Raw genomic sequence first — 11,281 nt, forward strand, 5'->3', positions numbered from 1 at the left:
ATAATGTAATCGTACTGTGAACGTCTAAATCAACTATTTTCGTTCCCTTTTTTAATCATCAGTTTGCAGTGTGCACAAGTATGTGTGTGTTGTCGACACAGGATCAGCGCGGGGGGGGGGGCGAGTTTTCGTATCGAGCCCCCCCTACCTTTGTGGTCTGGCTACGCGACTGGAGATGTTACATTTCAGGTGCTCATTGACTTTTGGTGAATTACTTGTTGACTTTGTCCCAAGGTGGAGCTCGCTACAGCTCATTTGCTATCTGTTAATGTTGTGGCGTGTGTTGCGTTTTTCTCTTTGTGTGTTCCAGACTCAGAACGGTTAATTTGGATCAGGTCAGGTACGTTTCATTTAGACATGGCAAACATAAAGTGGTGTTTCTCAACACAACTTAGCAGTGGTCTTCATGCATTACTGCTACGGCCATTAAGCGTGAATAGAAACCTGCACATTATCCATGATGTAAAACCCCAAGACTAGGGAACACGAAGGGACAGACACAAACATGTCCCTTTGTGTTCCCTAGTCTCGGGGTTTTACATATGCATCATCTTCAGCTCGCTTGCTTGCAGCCATTTTTTTTGCACATTATGTTCACTCTACTTTTATCGTGTGCTATATAATCTTGTTCAAGTTCTGTCAAACAACCTGTAATGCTATAAAAAAATTCAGTACACTGTTTGTGTGGGTTGAATGGTAGCGCATGAATGCAGGAAGGAAACTGTCATGTTATGGCAAGTGTTTACGTATTGTACATTTAACTACTAATTTTATTGGTTAGCTTTCGCTGGCGTATCATGTCAAGCCATGTTATATTAATTTGGAACATGTTCTTCTTAGTAGCCAGAGCAGCTGATACACAGAGAGAACATAGCCCGTGTGTGTTTGTCTTTTCCACCGCAGCCCTTGGGTTTCCTCCCTGATGGCTACACATGTCAGGGATAGGTTTCAGAACCGGTAGTTCCCGCCAAGTGTGAATTGCTTTTCAGGGGATCATCACGCTGGCAGATGAAACATATGGTTTAAATTATTTGCAGGACAGGAATTGCGCAGCTTCACACAAATACTACTACTACGACGTAAGAGTGGTTTCAAATCTAGCTTTTTTGTGTTGTCCTGACATTATCGCACAAGATGTAGTATCCACTATGATCCTTTATGTGGGGGGTATGTACAGTGCAATCAACAGATGCTATTTACAAATCTCTGTTTTCTACTGTGTTGAAATGGAGTAGTTTGTATCTGAGAGCCATAGTGAAACATAGGCCCTCGAGAAACATGGCAACACATTGCAGGGACTCTGGATGCTGCCTAAATTTCCAGAACACACAGCTCAAGGCAGCGGTTAAATAACAAGTGGTTAGAGAAATCCAAGATAGTTGCATCCGTAAGCAGTCCGCTGTTGGATTTGTTTCTGTCAAAGATACGTTATCTCAAAGGGAACACACGGACACACTCAGAATGATACTAGGGCTGCCTGTGAAATAAAATGAGGAGAGGGAAGATATATAACCCTTTTTCTTGTCTGTTATTCTATTGGTTAAATTGTCATTTTCTTAGCAGCATATGTGTGTATATTCCAGAGTCTGCTAATAAATATATCAGATTAGAGCTAGCAGTCGCATTGTACATGTCTCATCCTGTCCTTGGTTGCTTGTGATTTACTATGGCCATGCTTGCTATTGCAAAAACAGAAAACAAAAAAAGACAATAGAAAAACACGGAAAGAGCGACCTAAAAAGCTGCCTGTTCTAGTGCTCACATGGAGGCAATGCAATGAGGTAACATGTTCCATTCATGAACTGTGCATAGTAGTACATATCACAACGGCAACCGATTATTCAGATTTTTCTTGAAGTACTCTGTTTTTTTTAGCTTTGTTTGCACAGTCTGTTATTGGAGCTTTATGTGATTCCCCCTCTTCAGATACTTTAAGATTGCTGATGCTGTGCAGTTTGTTAATTTTGAAACCGTACTGTGCTGAGGTACAAAAACAGAATTGTCATATCTGCATTTGAGCACATAGGAATAATTTATAAGTACTTTACTTGTTGACATTAATATTTGCACCAGGTCACAACATTGTTGATTTATGGAAAATGTAAATAAATATATTCATTTGCTTGCCAAACAATGCACAAATGTCTTCTTTTCTAGTGAGATATTCCCTGTTCACCAGACATAAATGTGGAAAAGTTAAAGGGGCACAATGATGGTAGAGTCTAGCGTTGCTTTTTGCCACTTCATATATATCATAGAAGGGGAGTAACGCGTTACAAAGTAGTGCGTTACCGGTAACGCGTTACATTCGAGTAGTGAAATACGGTAACGCATTACATTTGGGAGAAAAGTAATGAGTAACGTAACGTCATTACATTTTTAACAACTAAGGCGTAACGGCGTTATGCGTTACTGCGTGTTCGGGAACTTGAAAGCTTGAGCGAGGACCGTGCCTGCAGAATCCGGGAAAATCCCCGATTTTTCCTATTCATCTTCAACAATGACAAGAAGGTCACATCGACACCCACGAAGAACGCAAAAGAAGGGTTGTTGACCTACCCTGGTTGAGGTGTCACCTTTGTTTACCACCTCTGTTTTTCACTCCCTCTGGTATTTTTCGGACGAATGGGGCAAAAGCGACAGAAAAATAGCCTCTACCCTCTGAACAAGCAACAAAGTACCAAGGGATTGACTGTTTGAATTTGTACTGTATGAGATAAAAGGTAACCGTCTCTATCAACCTTGACAAGGAGCACTCACTGGTCATTAGGCGTCCTCTCAGCCCAACGGGCGAAGCTCACCGATGATAATTTTGAACACCAACTACTTCTGCGTTGCAATAAATCGTACATGTAAGTTGTGTTCATGCGTGACCCTTGTTTGTACCCGACATTGCTCGTAATGATTTGCGGAATGCACTTATGTGACTCAACCAAAAATGGTACATATTATAAGGACAACTGGTGAAGTAATGCAAAAGTAACGGCATTACTTATCAGAAGTAACGGCGTTAGTAACGCGTTACCTACTACCGCAACTGTAACGAATAACGTAACGCGTTACTTTTCGAAAAAGTAGTGAGTAACGGTAGTGCACTACAAAATAAAAGTAACTTCCCCACCTATGATATATATGCACTGTTATTCGTGTGCACATGTAGGAATAGGAAGGTAGAGGATGCGCATAAAAAATTTCGTATGCAGCCACACATATGGTTCAGAAGATTAATTAGATGATGTCCAAGCATATATAATTGTGCTTCATGTGCAATGGGTATGCTAACGGATTGCTTCCATGAAGCCTTTTTATTTATTTTTTATAAATTCTTTTTATAAATGTCATTTTTGATTTTATATAAATTTCATATTACATATTGTATACTTATATTTTTATAAATTTTATAAACTAAAAACTCAAGTTACACGGCCCCTGTAAGAGTGCCCTTTGCAAATGGTTTGGTAACGTGTCTCGAACTGTAAAGGTAATCGAGAATGCTGCAGACAAGGTTGCAACTTACATATTGCTTATCACGTCCTACATACAAAGTGATTTGTACAATAATTCCTGAGCACGGCATTAATCCCGAGGCTGGCCAGTGATGTCACCCAGGACAACAAGTCACATAACTGCCTTTAACACTTTTACACCCCATGGGCTGAGTTGTGAATTGAAAGAGCACTCTACAGAAGGATATGGTGCACCTGATTTCTAGGATCTATGCTATGCCCTAACTCTTCAGACACCACATTTCTAAGTGGCAATATGTGCTCTGGTACTTCTTTTGCGTCTGCATAGTGTGCAACCACATGGCTACTGGAGCTTTCATGTGTATGTTTTTGTGCGACGGTGTTCATTACAAACAATATCCAGATGTTAGACATAAAATGCAGTAGTTTGCAGCGTACCACACAACGCAGCGTGACATGGGAGTGTGTGATTCAAAGAAAGCTTCTGGAAAATGCACAGAATCCCACAAAAAAGTTTCTCAAATACATAGCACAGTTTTCCTGCAGGAATAAACTCTGTCGGCATTTTCTTGCTAACACGGCTGTCGAAACGTCAGTCTCTACAATGGGCAAGTGCTGTAAAGGGGCTAACGCAGACGCGACTTGATACAAATTGTACGTGCTCACAAAACACAAACGGCGAATTCCAGTCACAACATCGCACAGAGGTTGGTTCGCGAATGAGTTCGCAGCTGCTGCACTGTTTACTTATCGCGGAACGGTGGAAGCCGGCTGTCCGCCACCTTCAAGCACAGATACGTGAAGGCGCGTACACGTCACAATGCCCGTTCGGGTGCATCTACGTCATAAAAATGGCTGCGCCCATGTGTGTTTCGGAATGAATTACCTATTTTTTTGACATGGTACTGTACCGAACTGAGAGGATGAAGGTGTATTTTGGGGAGAGCTGGATGTGGGCTTTCAGAATATCACAACCGTTTCGACTACTTGGGATATCGGCATAGCTGACCTTTAAGGAAGCAAATGTCGAAAAACCAGCTTTCAATGTAGGATTGTTGGCCCGCCACATGATAAAAGCTTCCTTCAGGCTGGCGAGCATGAGACGTTTCTGGTGCCCTTTCAACACGTCTTTCTTCCCCGGCATACAGTATGACATCAGATCGTCCTCGTAGAATTGAAGCACAGATTGCTTTGTGTCGTTGTCTTGAGCTGGTTTTCCCCTAGAGGTGCTTGGTTCGCTGAGGATTCCAGCATTTTTCTTCATTTCCCTAGCTTTCCGCACCATACGATCAGACGCTCCAAAATAACTGGCTGTCTGCTGTCTCGACCATGACGGCGGTGCCAGTGTCAATATCATAACTTTCCGCGATTTATTATCTTCTTCAGCAAATTTGTGTCGCAGTTCATCGAGCACAGTTGTGTAATCTTCGATCAGTACGGGACACGGTCCTTGTGATGTAGTCGGCTCGTCTATCCCAACCCCCAATGATGTTTCCAATGCCTTCCTGGCTTTTGATTCTATTTTGCGCAGTTTGGCTTGTGCATAGCCTTTTCGTTGATCCAAGGCTCTTTTTCGCGTCACTGGTGTTTCGCCAAGAAGTCCCAGGGACTCGTTGAGCGTCTGCAGATCTTGATCGATGTTGCTCGATATCTGTACCGGACTGGCCGCAGGTTCCGCGTCACTTGAAGTGTCCTCGTCATGATATTTCGCACACTCTATGTAACACTTAGGACATAACCGATCGCCCGGAGTCAGCTGCAGTGACAGTGCATGTTTCGACAGTGTGGAAGATATTATTTTCGTCCTGCGCACATTCTTCTTGTGTTTGCTGAACGGGTCGACACAACAGCGTACTGTCACTCACATTGGTCGATGTAGATGGTGCATCCATGGTCAGAGCCGAGAGCTCCAGAAGGTGAGTAAACAAACGCCAACCGTAAGCTTCGGGTAAGATGACTGGTCAGGGTGGCTAGTGAGGATGATTGCCCATGTCAGTCGCAGCAAACTTTCGGAGGTTGCGGCATTCCTCACAGGCCACTAAAGCCGGAAGTGTCGCGACATTGAAGGCCACGCAGGCGTGTGTTGAGCAGTGTGTTTTGGTACCAGGTATTCACGGACCACGCATGAAACAATTCTGTAGACAATTCTCTCTCGCTTGTCTAGCTCAAAACAGACGACAGCTTGGGAGTATCTTTATTTTTCAACGGGTACTCTTCTTTCGAGGACGTACATATGATACCTGATATTGGATCACATAAACAGTTTGGTGTTCTTCTGAATCATGCGGCGGACTGGCGTCGTGCTTTTTTCTTTGGGCTAAAGTGCGCGAGTTCAATTGTTCACACTTCTAATACGAATAATGCAACGAAATAATGTTACGGTAATGAAAAATGTCAGTCTTTACATGTACCGTCCAAGGGAAGAAGCCTTCCCTGTGAGAGGGCGAAAATTACGTAAAAGGAAGATGAAGAAAATTTGCTTGCACGTTGCTTTAAAGAGAACGAATTGCTTCCATTACACTACTGTAGTAAACAGAATTTATCGTTTATTCTGTTTTTTTGTTGTAAAGTTGCGTGTTTATTCATCCCAGTCACATAAGGGCACGCAACTTCGCCCTATACGCCCCTTGTAGTAACTGTGCTCCATTCAAAAATTATTTGCTGAAAAAGAACAAAAAGTACCCTTTAGATTTTTAGTTATGTTTTAGATTACACATTTATCTTCACTTTCGCTTTGACAGATTGTTCGTATCGCGTTGGCCACATTTGTTTATTTTTTGTTGTATTATGCCGATTTCTTAAAATTCGGCATATTTGCCTAATTATATCCGGGTCTCATTTGGCACCTAAGCAATAATTTTTTTTCGTTGATTGGTCGAGTCACCAACTCCATGACTACCAAATTTCAAGCTTCAGTTCGTAGGCAGTGAGTCAGCAGAAAATGTCAAACATTCACCGAAAACGCGCATTTTTGTCTCTGGATGACGTCCTGAAAGCCACATTAAAACAAGGTTTCTCGGATGTGGGTGAAAGAAACATCCTTTTGGGTCACTTTATCGTTTACGAACCTGAAAAACATTTTGTCGTTCTCTCTGGAGAAGCAATCAAACGCACCTCCTTTTTGACGCAATTCGCGACCTTTAGCGGCACGCAGCGAAAAAAATGCCGCCTAATTCCACGAAAATATTTCTTGGGTGTTGATTTCTCAACTATTGGAACAAGGAATCCGAAAATCAGCGATTTCCGCGGGGGTCGAGCCACCCGATTGGATCGCTTCATGTGGAATGACCCATTACGGTTTTGGGTTCCGAGCGGAAGTTCGAAGCCCCCTAGCGGCGATTCCGTGCGGATCTCGACAGAAATATTTCGCACAGAACGTATGTACGCCAGTGAGAAGGACATATATTTTTTTCACGAAAATCGGCGAGGGTCGAGCCACGCGATTGGGACGTTGGAGCTGGAATGACCCAGTTCGCTATTAGAGAGCCATATATATCTATATAAGAGCTCTCTCTCTCTCTCAACAATTAGCCGAAGCTCTTTGGCTGCAGGTATAGTATATGCTTGTAACTGTATGTTTGTATATATACAGTCAACCCTCGATTTATGAACACCCTCGGTTGCCGGAAAAATCGTTCATAAATCGAGGGATTCATAAATCGAAAATTCCGTTAAGTCAGTACTATCGTGCTGACGAAACAGTACTTGCTCGTTGGGATTGTGTTTGTAACGCAATATATTGTGTAATTTTGCTTTCGGCCATGCCTTCTGCTGTACGCTTGGTTGACCGTAATGCGTCCACGGAAAAGCAGTTTGTTGTTCGGATTTCGAGGGGTTAAAACCGAGGGTGCAATACCTGGAAAAAGATTCATCCGTTCCGGCATCGTTGATAAGACCACGGAATAATACCTTTGAAGATTTCTGTTGACCTCAGAACGATCTGTTCATAAATTGAGGGCAAAAACGCTGGGCAACTCCTAGTTGGTTCCCAGAAATTCCATTCATTATTCGTATATCGAGGTTCATAAAACGAGGGAAAAATGCATGTAAAAAGTTTGGTTCCTCGTGCTCCTGTTCATAAAACGAGGGAATTCATAAATCGAAGGTTCATAAATCGAGGGTTGACTGTATATATATATATATAGTTGTGGAAGGAAAAAGACACGGACAACACATTTTAGGGAAGTTAGAAACACTAGTTCATTTAATGGGCAGAAATTGAAAGCTGAATGAAAAAAAGGGGTCGACGTTTCGACAGTGGCACTGTCTTCGTCAGGACAAAAGATGCCCAGGGGGTTACAGATTGCTTAAATAGGTTTGGTATGTGACGTCATCATCGGTACAAGGCACTCCACAGGCGGTTGTCTGTGAGTAGGGTTGCCACCAGGCCGGTATTATACCGGCACGGCCGGTTATTTGCTCGCTCTGCCGGTGTCCGGTAGGAAGGTGATACCGGCAGCCTTTTGCCGGTATTTGTGGCTCAACACCTTTCATGTGGGCTTTTACGGGGTTTTCCTTTAAACATTCCACTACAGCTTGAATAAATCTGGAGCACAGACCCAACTCCGTAGTCACTAGTGGTTTTCTTGGTTATTCATTATTATTATCATTGTTGTCTTGAGCGAGTACGCTCGTTCTGTCTTTCTCTCTCTCTGTATACTCTCCAACCCTCACCCACTTTCCCTTTCCCGCGAACATTTCCCCCTTTCCCTATACTCCACCTCCGCTCTCTCAGTCGGTATTTTTCACTACGAAAGGTGCCAACCCTATCTGTGAGTCAGGTACGGGAATATTCCAGAAGGTCAAGTTCGGAGGTCATCCTCCTTTGGTCCCTCTCCGTTTTAGGGGAAAAATTCCTGGGCAGGGTGAGTGCTGCTTCGGACTTTGCTGTAAACAAAAAAATAAAAAAAGGAAAGAAAGGAACGGAAAGAAAGAAGCTCAACTAGGCGGCCAGATTTCTTACCGTTGACAGTGCTCCGAGATCTTCGTTAAAGGGACTATGAAACGATTTTTTTCTTCGTTTCGTTCGAAAGAAGACATTTTTCTGAGTCTAGAACCGAAATTTTACTTTCGTCGCGCGAGCGGATTTCTCGGGAGCGAATTTAAACGGAGCGGCGAAGGGAGGACAGCTGGCGTCACGCGGTGGCGAGCTGCCGAGCGGAGACACAACGGGTAACTTGACGCGACCACGGCCGGCTCAGCAACACGTCATCGTGACGTGTTGCCGAGCCGAGGAATCCCGCCAGGAGCATGCGCCGTAGGATCCCGCGTATGCGTTCATCGGGAGTGGAAACCTCCATGACAGCTGCTTTCGCGCGATCGGCAAATTTCGGCAGTGGCGGCAGCCACAGTGCGAGCTCGCGGCATTACTTGCCATTGTGCAACACCGGTGACGTAACGGGGAACCGAAGTGCGGTCCGTACAGTTACACCATCGGCAGGGAAATATGCGCGGGAGAGGAGGAACGCGGAAGAGACATTTCCAGCGCGCGCTCCTCGCAGAGTAGAGCGATTTCGTCCGGAAAAATTTGTGGCATATTAGTTTCTCTGCGGGAAGAACAGTTTCCATCGAAAAAACGTATGGGGGTTCGGGAAATTTCATAGTCCCTTTAATGGTTGATTGAAACTTGTGAATGAGGTATGATTCGCATTGTTCTCTGCAACGATCTGAGCTAAAATTTGACTGGAGAGTGAAAAGTGATACATTATTTAGGGAATGACCTGGTTGTTTGAAATGGCGAGAGACCGGGAGGTTTGGCTTTTTTGTAACGTCAGACCGGTGGTTGTTGAACCTGATCCGAAATGATGTTTTGGTCTGACCTATGTGCTTGGCACATCTCGCACTGAATGACATGAATGACGTTAGATGAATTACAGTCAAAGTCACCATTAATTTTGAAGGAAAAATTAGAATTAGTGCTTTTAAGTACTTTTGCGCTCTGCATTAATTTTCATATTTGACACCTGCGACCATCGCACTGGCGATAGCCGGTTCCTGGATGTGCTGACTGGCTAACCTTAGAGCTAACTAGATTATCGTGCAGGTTGCGCGCGCGCCTGTACGTTACCCGCGGTGGCTGAGGGAAAATTTGTCTCACTACTTAGCCGTGGCGTCTAATTCTGCCCCAATAACAGTGAAATAAATGAATACCAACTTCATCTGGATCTAGATAATTTCGCCCGTCGTCTACGTCTAAAGGAATACTTTCATGATAAGCTTAAGTCGGATCCCCACCCTTTCAAGCTGCCATCCAACTTTACGCCTGATTCTAACCGTGAAAAGCCTCTGGACATGTACATACATACGTGCGGTTCAAGAGGATATTATTAACGCCTACAATGAATCATCCAAACGGAAATCGAAACCATATCTAACGCCAGCTGAACAGCGCAGCCTTTCTGATCTTCAGAATCGAAGCGACTTAGTCATCAAAAAAGCCGATACAGGCGGTGCAATCGTGGTAATGGACAAAAACAATTACGTTAACGAAGGTCTTCGACAACTATCGTGCACATCATTTTACAAACTCCTCGAGGCTGACCCTCGGAGAAAATTACAGCAGATGTTATCTGCAGTCTAAAAGCTCTAAAGGCAAGAAAAATGATAGATACCACCCTGTACGACTATCTACTCCCCAAAAACCCCATAGCGGGCAGGTTTTACATGCTCCCTAAAATCCATAAACCTGGAAATCCAGGGCGCCCTATAGTTTCATGCAACGGTACAGCTACTGAGAACATCTCAAGCTTTGTAGACCACCTTCTCAAAGATATACCTCCGCAACTACCATCCTACATTAAGGATACCAATCACTTTCTTCAAGTATTAAGTAAATGTGAGCCTCCTCCTTCCAGTCTGCTAGTCACGCTAGACGTTTCATCTCTGTATACCAACATCCCCCACGAAGATGGCATTGCTGCAGCTGAAAGGGCGTTTTCAAGATATTCTGATACCCCCTACGATCCGTGTGTCCTACCCACATTTCTCAATCTTATTCTCAAAAATAACAACTTCGAATTGGACGGTAAGCACTACTTGCAAGTCAATGGCACGGCTATGGGTACAAAAATGGCACCAAACTACGCAAATATTTTTATAGGAACTCTGGAGGAGGAATTTCTGTCCAAGCGCGTAAAAAAGCCTACGCTTTACAAGCGGTTCCTCGACGACATCTTCATGGTGTGGCTACACTCAGAAGATGACCTAATCACATTTATCAGCGACTTTAACCAAGCACATCCGGCCATCAAGTTCATCCATTCGTATTCCGCTTTCACTGTCAACTTCTTAGATGTCCAGGGAAAGTTAACCCAGGGGGTCTTGTCCACAAACCTGTTCCGTAAACGTACGGACTCTCAAAAGTACCTAGCATTTAACAGTTGTCACCCGCGTCATACTAAACTTGCCATCCCTTACAGCCAGGCACTTTGGTACAGGCGTATCTGCTCCAGTGACGACGACCTGAGCAGCAATCTCGCTGAACTTAAACATTCATCGATCGCCAATTTCCACCTAATTTGGTTGACGACGCACTAAACAGAGCCCGCAAAGCAGATCGCAAAGCCCTGTTCCAAAACCACAAACGCATGTTGGATAATAGTTCCGTAAACCTCATTTTAACATTTAGCAGCAATATTCCAAGCGTTAACAGTATACTAAGCCGTCATCACAGCATCCTTCTACAATCAGAGAACTCATGGGACAAATTTTACCTCAGCCACCGCGTGTAACGTACAGGCGCGCGCGCAACCTGCACGATAATCTAGCTCTAAGGTTAGCCAGTGAGCACATCCAGGAACCCGCTGCCGCCCGTG

General features: G+C 44.0%; 1 protein-coding gene across 1 annotated transcript; it reads left to right on the top strand.

The window, feature by feature from the left end:
• The first annotated feature begins 10,067 nt into the window (after window positions 1-10,067).
• LOC135384676 (uncharacterized) lies at window positions 10,068-11,003 on the top strand. The gene has a single exon (XM_064613866.1). It carries the CDS (start codon window positions 10,068-10,070, stop codon window positions 11,001-11,003), a length of 936 nt encoding a protein of 311 aa, XP_064469936.1.
• The last annotated feature ends 278 nt before the right edge of the window (window positions 11,004-11,281 follow it).

The sequence above is a fragment of the Ornithodoros turicata genome, chromosome 2, assembly GCF_037126465.1.
Source record: "Ornithodoros turicata isolate Travis chromosome 2, ASM3712646v1, whole genome shotgun sequence".
NCBI classification, from domain to species: domain Eukaryota; kingdom Metazoa; phylum Arthropoda; class Arachnida; order Ixodida; family Argasidae; genus Ornithodoros; species Ornithodoros turicata.